Source organism: Paramisgurnus dabryanus, chromosome 1 (genome assembly GCF_030506205.2).
Source record: "Paramisgurnus dabryanus chromosome 1, PD_genome_1.1, whole genome shotgun sequence".
Lineage (NCBI taxonomy): Eukaryota > Metazoa > Chordata > Actinopteri > Cypriniformes > Cobitidae > Paramisgurnus > Paramisgurnus dabryanus.
This window is the reverse complement of record NC_133337.1, coordinates 14,767,896-14,787,978: the sequence shown is the minus strand read 5'-3', so window position 1 is coordinate 14,787,978 and position 20,083 is coordinate 14,767,896. Positions and strand designations below refer to the sequence as shown.

Sequence of the window (20,083 nt, the reverse complement as noted above, 5' to 3'; positions counted from 1 at the left end):
GCTCTACCATTAACTTCAAACACCTCTTTCTCACAGTCTGTCTTTCATACTACATACTGTAGGGTACGTTATCTCGCAGGCAGAACTGAGTAAACAAGCAATGAGGAACAAGGAAGGAAAGCAAGAGGAACGCAAATATCAAAAAGCCATGAAGAAAGTTAGTGTTATAAAAGAAAACAAAGAAACTGTGAAAAAAACGAAATGAGAGACAGCAGAAAGTCCCAAAGTAAAGGGAGAGGGAGAGATCAAGCATGCGTCTGAGATATGGGCGTAGATTTGGGTATTAACAGTAGGGACTGACGGGTAAAAGTTGGAAATTAACTACTGAATAATCAATATTTCTATTCTATTAGATCACAGTGACTGAAATTTGATGTAAATTGCAGCATCAATATTTTATTATTTTTTATTATAGTTGTTTAATGCAAATATGTTAATTATTATCTATAAAACTGGTAACACTTTTACATTACATTTACATTTTGTCATTTAGCAGACGCTTTTTTAAAGTACACCTTTTATAAGTTAAATTGCAGTACTATGTTTAAAAAGTGTAGCTATTAAACACTGTTTCTGTACACAAGTTATTGTAAGAAAAAAATTAAACAAGCTAATAATAATAATAATAATAATAATAATAATAATAATAATAAAATATATAGAATATATAAAAATATAAAATAATAATGATGGGTTTATTAAAAACTACACATCAACATTTAACCACAACTAGCATTTACTAAACGACCAGTAACACTTGTGTAATAACTGGGTAATGTTATGGTAATACCAGTCCATTCACATGAAATTACGTACCTATAGTCACTTAATTTTTTTATATTTTTCTTGATACGGTCACGAATTTCCGTGTTTTTTTTGTGATCGTATCACGAATTTCTGTTTGTGTCATTTTCACGTATTGGTTACTCAACTGTTTTGTCCTAATTTCTTACCATTTTCGCTTTGGTTTAGGGATAGATTTACATAAAATGACATCCTTACCAAATCCAACTCTAACCCTAACGCCGGGCAACAATGGTTTAAAATTTAGAAAATATAAAAAAATGTATCTGAAAAAACAGTATAAACCAATACTTAAAGTGACATCCTTATGCAAACACCAAATCTAACCCTAAACCGAAGCGAAAATGGTTTGAAAATAGGAAAAAGCAGTTGAGTAACCAATACGTGACAATGACACATAAACAGAAATTTGTGATACGATCATGAAAACGCAGAAATTTGTGACAGTATCATGAAAAAACATAAAAAAATTACGTAACTATAGGTAGATAATTTTGTGAGACTGGGTAGGGTAATACGTAATACTATTTTTAAATCACATATTGCTGTGCAGTTTCCAGACAATAACAATGTAAATTGTGTTGATTTAAAGGTAAAATAAAATGGTTATAACTGTAGTGAGTATGTACTTACTGAAATGATAAACGTTTAGGTTTTTCAGGTTTTTAAAAATAATATTACCATGACATTACGTATATTTTACATATTTTTTACTTCATAACATTACCCATTTATTACCGATCTGTAATGTAAAGTGCTACCAAACGACCCTAATGTATACTTATTTGCAACCCTGTTTTTTAAACCCTATTCCTATTCCTGAAATTAACTTAATGTTTATTTTTAGAAAATAGCAACATCACAGAAATCAAGTTTTAAAACTTCTTTGTCCAAAACTTGGCAAGTGGGTGTGGTTTCAGCACCAACAGTGGACACGCCTACAGCGTTTGAGAGCAGAGAACCCTGCTTAAGATTTTATTTATTTAGGTTTTTTAACACATTTTTTTACGTGGTATGACAAATGCAGAACACATATTTAATATCGCGTTAAACTGACCATGGTTATGCACACAGTACTGTACACTCAAAATTCTGCTGGGTTATTTTTAACCCAATGCTGCGTAAATATTGGACACAACACAGGTTAAGTTAACAAATAAACCTATGCTGTGTTGTTTCAACTCATAGTTGGGTTAACAACAACCCAGCATAGGTTTATCTATAACCCAACATGTGTTCTGTCCAATATTTACCCAGCATTTGGTTAAAAAATAACCCAGCAGAATTTATAGTGTATTTCCTGGACTATTTGATGAAATATCGCTTTACACAAAATCAAAAACATTTTTCCATTCTAGCTGTGTCTATCTGACTCTAAACTGTGCTCAAGCACTCGTATATTCCCAAGGCCCATGTTAAAAGTTTTATTGGTGGGCCCCCTTTTCCCCTTGTACAATGTGTAGGTTATAGTATGTCCTCTTTAGGATACTGGGGATGTTTGTACCTACAACAGACAGTCCTGTATCAATATTTCTCTTTAACAAGTTTCATGAAATCATATCACATTTTATAAACAAGAGCTGTATCCATATTGAGGTCAGTGGAATTGGTCACCCCCAAAAATAAAAGTGTCTCATCATTTACTCACGAAACATTTTAAACCACTGGAGTCTGTTTGTGTTCAGCTAAAGTGAGGAAGTCATATACACCTGCAATGGTATGAGAGTGAGTAAATTATGAGAGATTTAACATTTGTGGGTGAACTTTTCCTTAGACATCATTGTATTGCTTGAAAAGGTAGTGGAGAAGTACTTACATCTATAAATACTCTTGCTAAACAAGAAGAATTACATCGTGTATAACAGCCAATATCACTCTATAGACTTCTGCATAGTTTAATTAAATTCACAATGTCTCTACCAATGTTAAAACCAAACCTACGCCCTTAGCCTATGAAATGGCAACAAAGAAAGACAAGGAAGCTCGGCTTACCTGCTCTGAGGTAAACGTTATCTGAGAAACAAACAGACAGGAACAGAGATGACCAACAAATACACAGACTAAACACACACACATATGTAAAAATGTACGTGATGCTTTGTTTGAGGATAACCAATCAAAATTTTTTTACACACTATAAAATCTAATTAACTGTGATAACTAACATTTGCTTTAAGGTGCCCGATTTAATTCTTATGTTGATAATGATTTTTCATAAAGCATTTGATTAAACTTAAGAACATGAGCACAGGGAAGCACACAGTCATCAAACCCTTTAATTAGGTGTTTAAATACAGTATAGTTGAATTCAAATTGAAATCTAAATGAATCTTACAGACAATTATTTTTAAAGCTAGTATTGCTAATATACATCTTAATTTGATACACATATTTGGTTAATAGCGCTATAAATTGAAAGATCTGATAACAAACCTACACTGTAAAAAAAATGCAACATGACTTAAAACAACTTAAAGGAACAGTATGTAGGATTGTGGCCAAAACTGGTATTGCAATCACAAAACGTGTGGCTAAAACTGGTACTGCAATCACACAGCTGGTGGCCAATATACCAAACGACAACATAAACATCAGTTGAGGGCTGCAACTCCACTTTTTAAATGACAATATCCTGGCCGGACTGCTGTTGTCAGTGATATAAGTATTTGAAATGAAAAGGATTTCTTAATGTCTAGTGACATTTCAGGGCCATTTAATGATTAATTGATATAAATTTCTTACATACTGTTCCTTTAAATCAATTCAACCTGTGCTTGAAAGTTTTGACTTTTGAAAAACAAGTTGAAATTGTTTAATTTTTATATTTTTTGTTACTTTAACTTAACAAATTATGTTCACATGATATCATTTTTACAGTGTACACTTATTCACAGTTAGTATTGCTATTGTAATGTTATGAAAAACATTGAATAATATATGCATTCTTCATAAATTTGTTTTTTTTTATGATGTCTCCACACCATAAACAATTATTTGCTGCCTTATTTGTTTGTTTTTGTTTAATCAACTCAGATTTACAAGTAATTTCAACTTACTATTATTTATCTTGACTAGAGATGAGTTGATATAACTACAGATGAGTTGCTTATAAAATAAAGTTGAAAAATTTCAACTTCATTTTATAAGTTCAACAACTCATCTCAAGATAAAGAATAGTAAGTTGAGATGACTTCTAAATCCGAGTTTATTTAACAAAAAAGTTTAAGGCAGCCGAGATTTTTTACAGTACACTGTCTGCACTAATATGTATTTAGTGTAAAGATGCTTTGCAACAATGCAAAGCTGTGAAAAGCACTACAAAAATTTGAGTTCAATTGAATATCTTGAAATTTTACTTTTTCTCATGTGCTAAAGATGGGATTATAGATATTAGGCTTCTTGTGATAAAGTTAATCTGTTTGGCCAATTAACTTTTTTTGCATTGATTTAAATGCACAATGGGTTTAGGTCATTTCTCACTTTCCTCAAATACGAACCATCAGCAACAAGCAATACCCCAGAAACTTTTGCCTTAAAGGCGCAGTGTGTAACTTTTAGAAGAATCAAAAATGCAATATAATATACAAACTATATTATCAGTGGTGTATAAAGACCTTTCATAATGAACCATTATGTTTTTATTTCCTTAAAGTAAGTTGTTTTTATCTACATACCCCGCGGGTCCCCTTACATGGAAGTCGCCATTTTGTGCCACCATGTTTCTACAACAGCCCTTAACGACAATGACATGTTTGCATTTCGGTGAACGGTGGACTGAGCGTTGGTTGCAATTTGCAACCTCACCACTAGATGCCGCTAAAATTTACACACTGCACCTTTAATGCAATGTGGCATTTAATATGCATGACAATCTCCTATAGCTCACTGCGTTAGCATTTCAAACCTACGCACCATTTTAACGCTTTTCCATCGCATAGTACCCCACGGTTTGGTTTGGGTCAGGTCTGGTCAGCTCACCTCACTTTGGCTTGGTTAGCTTTTCCATCGAGTTTAGTAACACTTTGGAGTGGGAGGGATTATTGGCGTGTTGTTATATTTGCGCTGCCTACTGCTGTGACATCGTACAAGTGATAGCGTCATTGTACATTCCCATACATTTATTTATTTCTCAATCCACCACAAAATTAAAATTGACCACCACAAATAGATGTTTGCACATCGCGTTTATCACTACCTCGTCTCACATGACAGTTTCTGTTCAAACACCCGTGGCATCAGTTGACACGCTCCGCTGAGCCTCATTTAGGTTGCATTTAAGCATATATGTGAATGTCCCACCATAAACTGCAAGTCCTGATTCTCAACCTGTGGATGTTTTTCATCACTAAAAGGGAGTTTGGGAACTTACAGGAGAGCACAGATGACAACATGTTTGCTTGAGACAGAGCAAGCTAGCACGAAAAAGCTAATTTTTTATATTATAGCGATGACGCTGGTAGTGACGATTCTCTCAGACCAATCAGTGATCTACAGTGTTTTTTGCGTCACGTTTTGGTATCTGCTCCAGTCGCTTGGAACCCCAACCGAGGTGGTACTAAAAAAAGTATCAGGTACTACATAGTGCACCCAGTGGAAAAGCTCACAAAAGTAAGCGGACCCAACCCAAACCGTGGGGTACTATGCAATGGAAAAGCGCCAAAAGATTATGGGTTCAATCCCATGAACACACGTACTGATAAAAAGCATACCTTGAATGTACTGTAAGTCGCTGATACAAATTGATCGGTATAGTGATGGTCAAACATTATGTCGTTTGAGGACGCAGGCAACATTACAATGTCTTTTTTTTAAGACAAGTCAACACACCTTTTTAAAGAAGCTTAAAATGTAACTGTAGGATGTAATAAGATGCTTGCAAAAACAACCTAAGACACTTTTCTGGAGGGCTTGCTAGAATCAACACCACTACAACTGAACGGCAAACTTTGCAAAACAACATTTGCTGTCATTTCAAAATAATTGGCCACGGCTGTATTTATCCACATTTACACTATAATCGACTACTTACATTACATTTATTATTTGTTGTCCCACTATGCCATAAAAAGTTTTGTTTCATTTAGAACAATAAATTAAATGTTTTTAACAATGTTTGATAAACATTTTTGGAGCAGTGTAGACGTAGGTACACTCTAAGAAAGTATGTGTTAATTTTAACACACTGTTTTGTGTTATCCTATTTAGATGTGTTAAAACAACACAAAGTGTGTTGTTCCAAAAATAACACAGAGATGTTTTAAGTACAACACACTAGATGTGTTGCCCTTAACTAGACAAAAGATGGGTTATTTTAACACATTTGTTTTAAGAGTGTATGAGCGACAAATATAAATACAATACTTGTGTTTAAGTCATAGGATAATTATATGTTAAGAGCTATTAGATAAGTATCTAAATAAATGATCTATTACAACAAACAGTCCTAAAATGGCAAACTTCTTATAATTCTGCAGCATTTACTAAATATAAAAAGGTCACCTTGGACACGCATGACTGTGTGAGGTTAAGTATATAAACATATTTGAAAACTACAGTTTGAATGCGCTACTGACGCATAACACTGTCCATTGTGACTTATCAATGTTTTGCAATAAAGTTATTCCATTTCAATGGTGCTAAGCCAACCAGTCCCATATGAATCAACATTAAAAAAAAATGGGATTAGCCAAACTTCAGTTATACCTGTCTGTCAACCAAAATACATTTACAGTCAAAATCTTTTTTTTTCTCTGATAAGATCAAAACAAGTATGGCCAGATTCTTCTAGGATACGTTAAAAAAAAGATTTTTCTTTCTCATGATTTTCTGGATAGAGTGGTAACACAATCACATGAACAAATGAGCACAAACACAATCGAATAAGCCAAAGGTTTGTGAAATGAAATACATTATAATGTGTGTCTCAATAATCTGGTTACCCCATTTAGAGCCCTAAAGGCAGCCAACTGATACAGCATCACCTTTCATACGACCTAAATCAAATATGGCAACAATAGAGTACTGCAGGGATGATGTATTTTTGTAGCCAACCTCGTAATTTTGTGGGACATTGGTTCCCCCGCTTAAAAGACTATTCATACTATAAAATTAAATAAAATGTGATGACTTCAAAACTCATAAAGGCTGTGTTCACCTGTGAAGATTATCTTGTTGAACAAAAAGTACAAGTGTCATAAACTTTTGTTAAACACAGAGCTTATTTTTTGCAGTAATCCAAAGGTCTATGGGAAAAATGTATGGGCTTTTAGAGCGAGAACCCAGTGTCCCGCTAACTTCCAGGGTTGGCATACACAAATACGTCATCCCTGCAGCACTCTATGAACTGGTTCTTGTATGTCATGTGCTTTATGATGTCATAGCGTATTGTCACAAGACACGTAATTACCAATGAGAACGTTCCACCATATTTGATTTGTGCTGTGAAACGTGATCTGATTGGATTTTGAGGTCAAGAGATTTTCTAAGGGTTAAATATCCTTTACTTTTCCTCTTACATAGTGTTTTCTTATGCTGCATACACACCAAATGCAAAGCATCGCCTTCCTCGCTCTAGATTACTCGCGGGATATAACTTCACCTTGATGCATTTTCCACTTGAGTAGAATATTTTCAACTTGCATGGAAATGCGTTTGAGGCAAATAACGCGTGTAGCACGGTATGCCAGCTAGATACCAGGGTGTCATATTTAAATCAAAGGAATCTGCAACACCAATGTGTAAACATCACAGAAATGTAAAGTTAAAGTTTGTAATGTATAAAACACATGTGAAGAACTAGCACAGCAAGTGGCCCGAAACTTTATACGTTACGCACTAGGCCTGAAACCTGTTTTATGGCATCCATAAGACATCTGGCTCCACAGGAATTAAATGGCTTACTATACCACTTACAACACGAATGGAGAAAACCTTTCAAACAGATCGTCATAACGGCATCAGTAGCTGACTGACTTAATAACCTGATGTTAAGCTGTTAAGCATGATACAAGCTGCAGTGTAAAATTATTTTTAACCCTGTTGGAGGCCCTTGTGTAAGCAAGTCTAGTTTAACTGCACCACAATACCGCAGTGGATGCACTTAAGCCTAAATTGGTCTTAACTGTGGCCTGGGGTGTTAGGTCACAACTTTAAGTCTGTATACTTTCTGGAAATTGCTGTATGCAGAATTACAAACAAATATCATATTATTTGTTTTCTAATAGTGTAAAAGGTTATTTACTTAACATGTATTTTTTACAATGTAAAATCAACATCACAGACTGATATGTCCAATAATTTCAAAATATAATAGTCTGTTCTAATCTACAGCAATAAATCTGCTTTATGGGGTAATACAAATATTAACCAAAAAGAGTACACACAGACCAAATTATTGCTTGATCTCCCATGATTTTGTTTGGAAAATAATGCCAACTCCTAAACTATCCACCAACCTGAAATAACCCAACCCTGAGTAGATTTTGGTAATTTACTCAGACTTGGCAGCTGTAACAGAACATGGCGATTGTACTCGGTATCGGCTGCAAAAATCCTGATCAGAGGATCCCTAGTAACAAATGCTATTTTAAAATGTAATGGTAACGATTTACAGCGATATTTCATTTGTTAACATTAGTTAACTACATGAGTTAACAAGATTATACAATACTTTTTTTTACAACTACATTAACAATAACGATTTACTCACTGATGCATCGATCGTGATTTTTATGGCTGATTTTGGTTGCCGAATTTTTACAAGCAAATTGGCTGATTCTGATAGATTTTTCTTTAAACAACAGACAGGAAATTTTGAAAAAGTATTTTCTTGTTACCAGGCTTAATTGGCTTTAACCATTTGAAATTGGAGGGAATAACTGCATTTTAAGCACAATGATCAAAGATACTTGTGGCATCAAAAGTTATTTTTGCTTTAAGTTAAATTGAATTGTTCTATAATGTACCATTACATTACATTACATTGTAATACTTATCATTTTCCATAATTTCAGGATTTAAAGGTAAAAACAGAGTGGTCTGACTTCAGCTTTGCAAAAATACCTTAAAATAAAACACCTAGACATAAATAAACCACCAGACGGGCTGAATAAAAGCACAAAATCACTCTCTAAAGTAGATGGTAAACCAGCAGTTACCAGGGTTACAGTTTAACAAATTAACCGTATGTGTGTATAAACAGTACGTTATCAGGCATTATACTAAAATAGACAAAAAGAAAACACAATCAAGATTTTTCGTACGAAAAAAACAAAAGTTGTCGAAAGCATGTTAGGGAGCAAAAAAACATCCAGTACAGAATTATGGCTGGTCTTATGGTGTATCTCAGGTGTAATAAGCATTTATTAATATTAGTCAACGTTTAGCAATTCATTTTCTATTAAAAGTAACCAAGGGGACTATTTTCGGGCAGTGCGTAATATCACTACGCCTGCTGCAGCCATGTTACATCAGCAAAGTCACTGATTTTTACGCCAGAATGAGAGTATAGTTCCTAGCCATATCTGCCTTGAAAATCACAACTTTTAATTTTCTGTCGGTCTTAGTACACAATGTAACTACAGAAGAATCAAGTTTTAAATAGGAAAAATATCGAAACTCTTTGGTTATTTTTAGCGCAATGCTAATGGCCTAATCAGATTCAATGGATTGTGCTACGCTATGCTAAAAGGGCTAGCGCCAGACCCGGAGATCAGTTGAATGGATTCCAAAACCATAAGAAACAAATGTTTAACTCTAAGGGAGCTGGAAAAAAATATTTTCAAAAAAAGTGGAATGTCCCTTTAAAACACAACAAACTAAAAAAAAAAAAAAAAACGATGAACAACTGTCACATTAATTTTTTACGGGCAATAAATGTATTGTTCATTGTTAGTTCATGTTAGCTAATAAACAACTTAACAAATAGAAACTTAACATTACCAAAATGCTACCAACAAAATGTAGATGGGCGCTTATGAAAGCATATTGGAGGACATCCATTGAGGGATTATTCAAACAAGAGGAGTGTTTTCATACAACTTTGCATTGTTTGTTCAGTTGAATTAAACCATTTGTGCTGTTTATCAAAACAAACAAGACATGGGTGGTGAAATAAGAGAAGAAATATGAGGTGTGGGTTTAGACATTTAGAATTTGTTTAGAAGCACTGTTCAAGCATATACTTAATCTGACTTTGAATAGACGTACGTATTTGAATGCATTGTTGGTCTTTACATTCGTGCCTTACCTTCAGGTGGTTGAAGCGTTTTGTTGTTCTGAGCGCACCAACCGACAGGATGAAGTTCGGCTGTCATGATATCGCACCAGAAGTCCGCCTTGCGGTCTTCGCCATAGCCACAGTAGCGTAACAATAGCAACTGACCACATGTGGTTATAATAGTAGCCACCCAGTATGTATCCAGGCTGCCTTTATTGGCTACTTCAAGCTTCATTCCAGGCTGAAAGCTGCTTTGAAGACTGATCTCCACCTGTAAGGTCCAATCAGGTGCTATATCAGTCATTTTCAGGAATGTAGCATTGTGTCCCCATGACTTATTACCGCTTTTCTTTTCTTTGTTACAGTTTTCTATTAGGTTTAGCATGCAGTGCCACTTGTGTAGGGCACATCCCTTCGTGCCCCCTACCAAAGAAAATTCATGACCTAAAACAATCTCTAATTAGATTTTTACTTAAACAAAACGTGTTCAATTATACAGTGTTGGTTAGTTGCCTTAGTTTTCTTGTATTAATTTCATCAAATGTCATTAAACTGGTGCACTTCTGGCACCATCTCTCCGCCCCCCAATTTGAGAACTGTTGGGTTTGGGAACGGAATAGAATATACCAGTGCTTCCTAATCCTGGTCCTCGAGGACCCCCTCCCAGAACGTTTTAGATGTCTCCTTATTGAAAACACCTGATTCAACTTATCAGCCTCTTTCCAAAATGGTAAACATGTCTCCCTAATAAGCTGATGAGTTAAATCAGGTGTGTTAAATAAGGAGACATCTAAAACGTTCTCGGAGGGGGACCTCGAGGCCAGGATTGGGAAACACTGGAATATACAGTTTGTACAGTATAAAAACTATTATGTCTATGGGGAGTCCTCATAAACCTACATTATACAAGTGTGTGTGTGTATCCTTACATGTCTGAAGGAAGTGTGGGGTGCGGCAGTGGCTCCAGTGTACTCGAGATACTCCTCCCAATTAAAATCCACCTCCTCCTCCGCACAATCCATAACTGGTAGGAGACAGACAGAGAGTTATATGTGCATGTTAAACAGGGACATTATAGATGTTTTTATGGCTGGGTATTAGGCTAAGTATCTGAATGCAAATGCTACTAGCTCAATTTCATGCCATCAAGCTCGATTTGCCTTTCAAAAAGCAATAGTGCACTTAATAACCTAAAGTATGGTGCATTTTTAGAGCTGCCTAGATCTTCGGTCAATTTCTGTTTATGACAGTTGCGCAAGATAAAGGAATTGTTTACCCCCATTTTTTGGATATACACCGTAAATATTAAAATATATAATAAATATAAAAATAATATACAGATATATTTAATAAAAGTGGTTCATATGGAAGGTTTTTTCTGCAATTTACCATTTCACTAAAGCAAACTGTACGCAGAAATATGTGCCACATTTAAAGATTAAATGAAATGATTTATTATTTATTTTCATTTTCCAGGTGATAATGCATCTTTCCTGTCAAATATTTATTATTTAACATTTAAATTTAAAGGCAAACATGAAAAACATTATTTAATTTCTATCAATATTTGCAATGCTTTTTTCATGTGATATTAGTGACAAAAACTCTAATTAAAATGTTAAGTTCACTTTTCATGTTCTCTTTTATTTCATGCTTTTATTTCCATTCTCATTTTCAAAGTCAGCTTGTATGCAAATTCTATGTTAATCAGTGGGTGGGGTTTACTTGCTCACGTAATGGAGAGTGTCTTGAGGCAGTGTTGCCAACTTTACAACATGCGAATTCTCAGCTCAGTGTACAGAGGCCAATAGAGATTCGAATTTCTCTGAAAAAGCTAGACCTGGCATGTGTAGCAACAAAGAATGTGTACAGATGTAAAGCTAAGGTTCATCCAAACAGTTGCTCAATTTTTCATTAGTCACTTTTTTGTAGAAAAACATTGCTTAAGGTGTCTGTAAGCGGCCAAACTGACAATAAAGTTATTTTATTTTAAGTTTCCAACACTGCCTCAGACACGCTCAGTTATGTGAGCAAGTAAACTCCACCCACTTATTTACATAGAATTTGAATACAAGTTGACTTTGAAAATGAAAACCATGAAATGAAAGAGAACATAAAATAAAAAGTGAACCACATTTTAATTTGATTTTGTCACCATTATTGCCTGAGCATTGATAAAAAAACCTTCAACTCACTGTCAAATCATCAATTGCGTTTTATTTTTCAATTTGATAGGGAAGATGCATAATCACCTTGAAAATTAAATGGAGAATAAAATAATTTAAAAAAAAATTATCTGGCACATATTTTGCTTACAGTTCTCTATGATAAAATGGTAAATCTGGTTTAAATTTTAATATTTATTATTAATTAATAAAAAATTTAATTGTCAGAATTTTTTTTATGTGATATTCCAAGCTTTCTGAAGTTGATACAATAGTGTACTGGTACCATGACTCCAAAAACCTGCCTCCATTCTGCTATGCTCATTTTTCACAATCCAATCCTCTGTAGATGGAATTGTTGTTCGACTAAGGAATGTGCTACATTACAAAAGTTAAATGGGTTGTGAATGTTGTGAAGGTTGACGTCTATGCCACTGACATTTAAAGGTAACTTCATAGGTCATTTATCTCAAAAATGTGACTTGTTTCAAATAAAAAATCCAACTGGATGGAAAAGTTTGCTACGTTTCCCATGAGTCAGTGCTGGACATTGATAAAAACCCCATATCAGAATGATTCATGACAAAGCACTCAGTTATCTAATACACAGGAACAGTAGTTAAAGCATGAAAATCTAGAAAAATACAGTGAGTAAAGCCTGAACAATTTGATATATATTTATTTTTATGTTGCCTTCTAAGGCACTGTTGCTTAAAACAAGAATGTCATTACACTATTAAAAATGCTGGGTCATTTTTAACCCAAAATGCAGGGTTGTTTGTTTTAACTCGCTTTAACTCTGCTTTCTAGGTAAATTTAACCCAAAAGCTGGATTTGTCCCTTTTTTTTAAAAAAAACAGTATTTTTTAAGAGTGTATCCAACTTACATTACATGTTTTGCATATACTGTCCTATGTATGTAACTTGATAATATTGAGCACAAGTACTACATATAAAACCAGAGGAGGGCAAACGTCTGGATCCTTTCAATGTCTTATGGAGATTTTTGTTTCTATACTTACTTCTTCGAGTAAGTATTTAAGAAAATTGTTAACACATAACTTATCACACAATCATTTGCACTATTGACAATAATTGTACCATACATTTTGTAACATGTTAACAATATCAATTTTTGATTTTTTTTGCCCATTCAAAATAGATGCAGTTATCAGTTTGTTACTTATAATACCCTTATATTTCACAAAAAATACTGTTATAGTTCAAATATATATATTTGAGCTATAACATGGAGCTATACATATAAGATTTATTTTCTTTCTTGATTGTATTGAAGTTAGACTTGTATTGGTTGGATGAATTATTTACTGGAAACCAGTGGACTAGTTAAGGTAGATGCCATTTTTTACACAAATAAGGAATAAAAAAATAAGGGTATATGTACACTCTTAGGTTCCTAAAAGGTTCTTTCCTGAGCTATATGGTTCCATAAAGAACCTTAAACATCCAAATCTTTCTGTTGCATAAACTTTGTAGTGAAAGTTCTAGAGGCTATAATGCGCGACCAGGTTTTTACCACTCATTTGCATGACGCATCAATCATTTTATGTTACCATGCACTCATTTAATCTAACCATGGTTCTACGTAGCCCCACGTGAAGTTAAACACAACTTAACACAGCTCACTCACTTCAAATGTAGTCACCTTATGGGACTACTACATTGTGTTAATCCGGACCTGCCAGAAATAGTACATCTGTGGCATGGTTGTGAAGAACCTTTTTAACACCTTTATTTTTAAGATTGCACAGTACTGTAAATTGTACTGCTGATGTCGGTAAGCTGAAGTCATTCAATTGAATTTGAAAAAGGTCTATTCTGCTCTCTTATTGGCTGTGATTTGCATCTTATGCCCTTGTGATGTCATCAGAGTCTTGTATGTGAGTAACTGATAGCATTGATGATATTCTTCAAAGGATAGTTCACCTAAACATTTTAATTCTGTTATAATTTATTTACCCTCATGTTTTTTCAAAACCTGTTTGAGTTTCTTTATTCTGTCGAACACAAAAGAAGATATTTTGATAAATGATGGTAAGCACACAGTTGAAGGTACCCATTGACTTCTGTAGTAGGGAAAACAAATATAATGGAAGTGAACTTTTGTGTTCTACTTTTGTGTTCAGTAGAAAAGGTTTAGTACAACATGAGGCTGAGTAAATGATGACCAGAATTTTTACTTTTGGGTAAACTATCCCTTTAATGCTTGATGGTGTTGCCTCTGCTTCTATTGCCTTTTTCAGTAAACACTAGTTGTTTTTGGTTCAAAGTTTTCAAACAACAACTAAAGGAAATATGCCTGGCACCACTTTCCCTTATATTCAGGCTTGCTTATGCTAATTGCAAATAAGACCTGAATTAAAGTATGCATACTTTGCGACATCAGTACTTTTATTCTGTGGGAGTCCTGGTTTCAGATACTAAGAATGAGAAGTGCACTTTAACACTGAAACCACTTCCTTGCGAATGACTCACTCAATATTTGCCATGATGGCTGTGTGTGTGTGTGTGTGCGTGTGTCAAACAACAGACCATTTCCTAAGAAAAAATATAAGTGCTGTCAGTCTATCTGGCAGTGTTTTGATTACAAATGATGAGAAACAAAGCAGAAACCGAAATGACAGGGATTTAATTTGACTTTTGTGGCTTGTAAATTAAGAAAAGTTGTTCTCCAATGGTTCATAAAAAACTGCTTCCAAAAGCCCTGTCATAAAAATGCAATCCTTTCTCATGAAACTCTTAAAATTGTTAAAATTCTACAGAGAGAAAAACATTGCAGGGAAAATTCTAATTTCATTAATCATTGACAAAAATAACTTAAATCTTATTTATTTGCAACTGTAATTAATTATATTGAGTATCTACTGTCTAATGAGAAAATCAGATAAGATATAACACAAAAAAAGTTTTATACAAATACTTTCTTTTGCCATTGTGTTTCAGCATGAAAATACTGACTAAATAAAACTCCAGGACTGCTTTGTGGGTTTTTTTGTGGTTCAAACACAGTTGAGCATGTGGGTGGAAAGACACCTCCAGACTAAAGTTGAGGGATTAAAGTGAATTATCAACCTTAATCTAATGTGGACTGTTTCAGAATAAATCCAGATTCTATGCAGGATGTACTATCATTTAGCTCCGATTGAGCCAGATGCCCTCTTTCATGCTAATCTAGGACTTATTAAATTTTGGAAGGGGAATTAAAGGATTATGAGAGCACAATCTAACACTGCTTTTCTTATTAAAATAAATGGCTCTGCCATTTGTCTCGGACACATTTCAAAATCCATTTTAATCACAGAACCTGGAGAGCGGAATTGTTAATCTGTCTATGATAAACTTTTTGCAGATTTCCTGATGACATCATCTAATAGTGCATTTGATGACTTCACCTCTCAAAAACAAAAGCAACATATGAAAAACTACCTGGTTAACTACTCTTTACCATGGAAAGCAATAAAAACCCCACAACATCATTCAAAGGAAATACAACTTTGATGACCTTTAAAACTATTTAGTTCATAATATACTACTCTGGTGATCTGACCATGCGGAATGTAACTGATGATATAAACAGGCATGACAACCTATTATTTCTTTTACTGCAAGGTCCAGCATCACAATACATGGCTCTTATTCCCGTTTATCTGTTTATATCGCAAATCTTAGAACGTTTTATGGATTACGATGATATTGTGACGTCCTCGATGATAATAGGGCGTATACGTCACAATGAACTGTATGTAAATTGCTTCATTCAATCCGCAGAACAGAACAAGCGACCGTCATTAGATCTTCGCGACCCTATAGGATAAACTATCCGATACCCTGCGACATATCCCATAACATCACTCACACCCCACATCAACGAGTCCGTGCGTGCGACAGGGTGTATGTATTTAAGGATGCTTTAAATGTGGCTTCACGGTTTTTTACATGTTACGTAACAGGTGTCGTGGTGCGCGCATGGCCTTGCTCGTGCACTTAGATTGTAACGTCAATGAAAAGTAGGCTGTCTTGCTCTACTGTGGATGTGCAGTGTGTTCAAACAGCAAGCCTTATCAAAGCGAACACACAGGCAAGCTATTATTCAGCACATTTTAACACGTGAGAAATCGATTGACATGCGCAAATGTCATTGGTATTTAGGTGGCGTGAATAGATGAATTGCGTATTGACATGTTTAAAGGATGTTTTAAATACCTGTCGGTCTAATATTTGTACAGTCTACACAATAAAACCAGCGACATATAAAGAGACATAAACACCTCTTCTGGCCAGAATGGCCATTTACAGGAACGAAAAAAATAGATTTTCTTCATCAAACGTTTGGCTTTATTTTCCTTCATTACTAGCATAATTTAACCTACCCATATAAATGCATGGGTAAAATTCCAAATGCTTGTGTTTAGCCGACAATTGATTTATTTAATATATTATTCTTGATAAGGAAACGAAACTAGGTTGGTTTATGCATTCACCAAAGCTTTTACAATCTTAATAACATTGTCCTTTAAAACTGGGTGAGGTTTTACGCTTATCGTAAATTTAATAAGTTTATCATCGTTTTATTTCGCCATTATCAGTCCATACAGGGCGAAGAATGCACAAAGCGAAACAGGAAATATAGTATGAGCATGTGTGTGTGCGTGACCGCGGATACACTACTGTACTTCATACACTCTGAAGTATTGCAGCGGAAAAAAACTCCACAGACGTCACCAAACTACAACTTTAAATTTAATTCATTAAAGCACGTCCAGGTGCAGTGAAAGAAACTAAAACCGGACGCGTAATCGACGCGGTTTTATTTTTTCCTTCTTCAAAGGTTTTGCATGGCAGTTTTAACACACCTTAACCCGCCATGTTGAGAGTGGATTTGACACATGAGGAACGAGGATCTCGGATCGGTTTAGCGCACCTGAATCACGTAAGCCGACCAGCTCGTGACGGTCAATAACGTTTATATAAACACCGTCCAACGGCGTTAACTTAAGCGTTGACATTAACGCGTCAACATTTTGTCCTTTCAAAACGAAAGGAGGTCAAATGGTAGTTGAAAATAAAGTCAATAGCAACACAGAGAGGGACGTTTTGAGGAAGAACGCGTTAACGAAAATATCTCATGTTACATAAATGTTATTTTCAGGGACATTTCCTAGATCGTAAATTTGTTTATCGGTAAAATCGAAACTACATTCGCTCAATATTCGTGTAATATGTAGCTACAAATAACGCGATATCATTTGTCGGACCATTTCAACAACTCTTAAGCAGACTGCTGCTGTATATTTCTGACTGTTACAAACAACCTCCAAATGTTTTTAATCAGGAAAAAGCGTCTCTATGCGGAAATTCGCGTAGAGAAGCGCGAGTCCGTGTCAACAACGATCATTATTACTAAATGAAGTTCAAGCTGCTGATGTAGTTTTTACCTTATGCGAGTTTTTTCCGTCTATCTGAATTGAGTGATCCGGTGATCTGGTTGAAGCAGGAGCGGTGTGTGTCCTGTATGAGTGTGTGTGTGTCTCTCTCAGCTGAATACTCAAGTCCAATATGGCATCATCCCGCATCTGCGCATGTCTCAACATCTACAGATTATTTTCAAGCCGACTCCTTCATTGACCTTTACAGTTGCAAAATTTGTTCAGCCCATTATAAATAGAAGTGGGCCAAAGCCTCCGCCTCCCTCATGTGGGGAAACTCACTGGCCGTGTCTCAAAACCTTGCGAGCTCCCTGCACGGGCAAAATTAGAGGTATTCATAGGCGCGTGCTCCGCATTTGGGGATCAGTGGGGCGTGCAGTTTTTTAATTACGGTCTTTGGACATTTTGATGCTTGTAATGCGGTCTAAATTTGGTGACCAAATACAGTCTATTTAGGCAACTCACTGTGTTTTAAGACACAGACAGCGTAAACAAGAATGGGCTGCTGTTGCAATCTAACTTGTTTTTCAATCTTGATCATCTGTTTGATTATTTCTTCACACTTGCACAATAATTTGACTGCATTAACATTTGTGTTTCAAATTCCGCATTTTCCTGCGTAATGTAAAGTTGTAATTTTTTACAACAATAAAATGAAATTACTTAAAAATAATAACTTTTTGTCATTTAAAGTTCAAGTTTGTTTTGCATGTCTACTCTTAATCTTGGTACCTGTGAAATTTTTGTGATAATCACAAACAAGAGCTAGTTGTTAGCTAAGTTAAAACTAAAAACTGTTACTGTTAGTTTTATTATTTTTTTAATTCCCAATTAATGCCCTCGTTAAATTTCACAAACATATAAATAAAATATATTACGCTATAAGTATATAACAAAAATTGCATTATTGTCTTAATACGTAGTCATCACACTAATTTATCTTTATAAATGTAAAAAATAATCAGCAAACGTATTTTCAATACTAGAATTAATATCTTAATTCAGACATAAAAATTCAATGCACAAATCGTCCTCGATGTAACGTTGCCATCCAGTGGTAACGATGCTTATTGCTGTAACTTGGAATAAATCGAATGAGATGTTAATTGATATGCTTGAGTCTACAGTTCACTCCTACAGTGCAAAATATGTGCAGACTAAGGAATCTTGTAGGACTGGGAAGCCAGAGGAAGTTAGTTTATCAACTAAATCATCAACACCCTAACCCACACACACTTCCGCATAGTAGTGTTACAGTAACAGATGGCTCCTTCCTTGAGCTTAATCTACAGTATGAGACTGTGACTGGCACGTCCAGGGACAGATTACCATTGCTGAAGAAGCGACCTTGTGGAAAGAGAGACGATGTGGGTCAATACTTATACTGTTGTAGTTATACGTAAAGTTAAAAACACATGACATTCGTGTTACTTTTTGGGTCTTGTTAAAATTGCTTTAGCATGCAGATGGTCAAAACAAATCTTTTCTTTCTATCTTTCTTTCTCTCTTTTCTTTTCTTTTGTTTACCTCATTAGTTAAAATGATATTGTACCATTCTTAATAATTTTACAGTGTTCCATGGTGTGCACATGAACTTTCAAATTATCTTTACCCAATTTATATGTCGTAGTCTGCAACCAAGACCCATTCAAAGTTAAATTTCACCCCCCAAATATATAATAATTGATTTACCCTCATGTTGATATGATGACAGAAATAAAATTTTTAGGTGAACTGTCCCTTTAAGATAAACAACAGAATTTTTGGTTTCTATTAATTCACAGTCAGATAGTAAATTATTTGTAAATGCTGTGGTTTGGCATATTTAACCCTTGTTTTCATTTAATTTTTCAATTTTCTATTCTTAAATTTAGTCTTAACACTGATAAAAGAGTTAATCCTAAATTAAAAGCCTAAGCCGGTTGGCTGGTTTTAGCTATTCTTCCAGCCTGGTTGTAGCTGCAGGATAAATTAGAAAGCTGATTTTAGAGAAATTTGGCCACTTTTTAGCTGGTAAAGCTGAAAGGAAGACCCGGTGACTAATAAGCCAAACACTGCAGCAAAACACTGTTTGACCAGCATTGCCAGGCTATGAGGAACAGCTTAAACCAGCTGCTTCCAGCTTCAACCAGCTAAGTTAAGCCAACCAGTTTAGGCTGTTTTTATCAGTTTTCTTTCAGCAGGGGCACAAAAACTGTTTAATAAACATTTGAAGGGTTTTGTCCTTTTTTTCTTAACATTGAGTCCCTAATTTATTTTGTTCCAATTTCCAATTGTACATTTATATTCATGCATCTTAGCAAATGCTTTTATTCAAAGTAATGTTAAGTGCATTCAGGGTTTGCAGTTTATCAATCTATGTTCCATGTGGATTAAACCAATGGTCTTTTGTGTGATAACACAACACTACCATATGATATGGAAACATTCCTGTTTGATGTATGCAATAT

At 34.8% G+C, this 20,083-nt stretch overlaps 1 protein-coding gene across 3 annotated transcripts in view; it reads right to left on the bottom strand.

Moving 5' to 3' along the window:
- The window catches only part of sfmbt2 (Scm like with four mbt domains 2), a 54,466-nt gene extending 36,669 nt beyond the window's left edge, over nt 1–17,797 (bottom strand). For 2 of the 3 annotated variants that reach the window (XM_065269218.2, XM_065269219.2), the window contains exons 1-4: nt 17,643–17,797; nt 10,951–11,045; nt 10,052–10,292; nt 2,797–2,817 (exon numbers count right to left, since the gene is read on the bottom strand). In XM_065269218.2, the coding sequence (XP_065125290.1) occupies nt 2,797–2,817; nt 10,052–10,292; nt 10,951–11,043 (355 nt within the window). In that variant the 5' untranslated portion in view covers nt 11,044–11,045; nt 17,643–17,797. The remainder of the gene's footprint in view (nt 1–2,796; nt 2,818–10,051; nt 10,293–10,950; nt 11,046–17,642) is intronic. The other variant, XM_065269220.2, reaches the window with a different exon arrangement.
- Between the last annotated feature and the right edge of the window lie 2,286 nt (nt 17,798–20,083).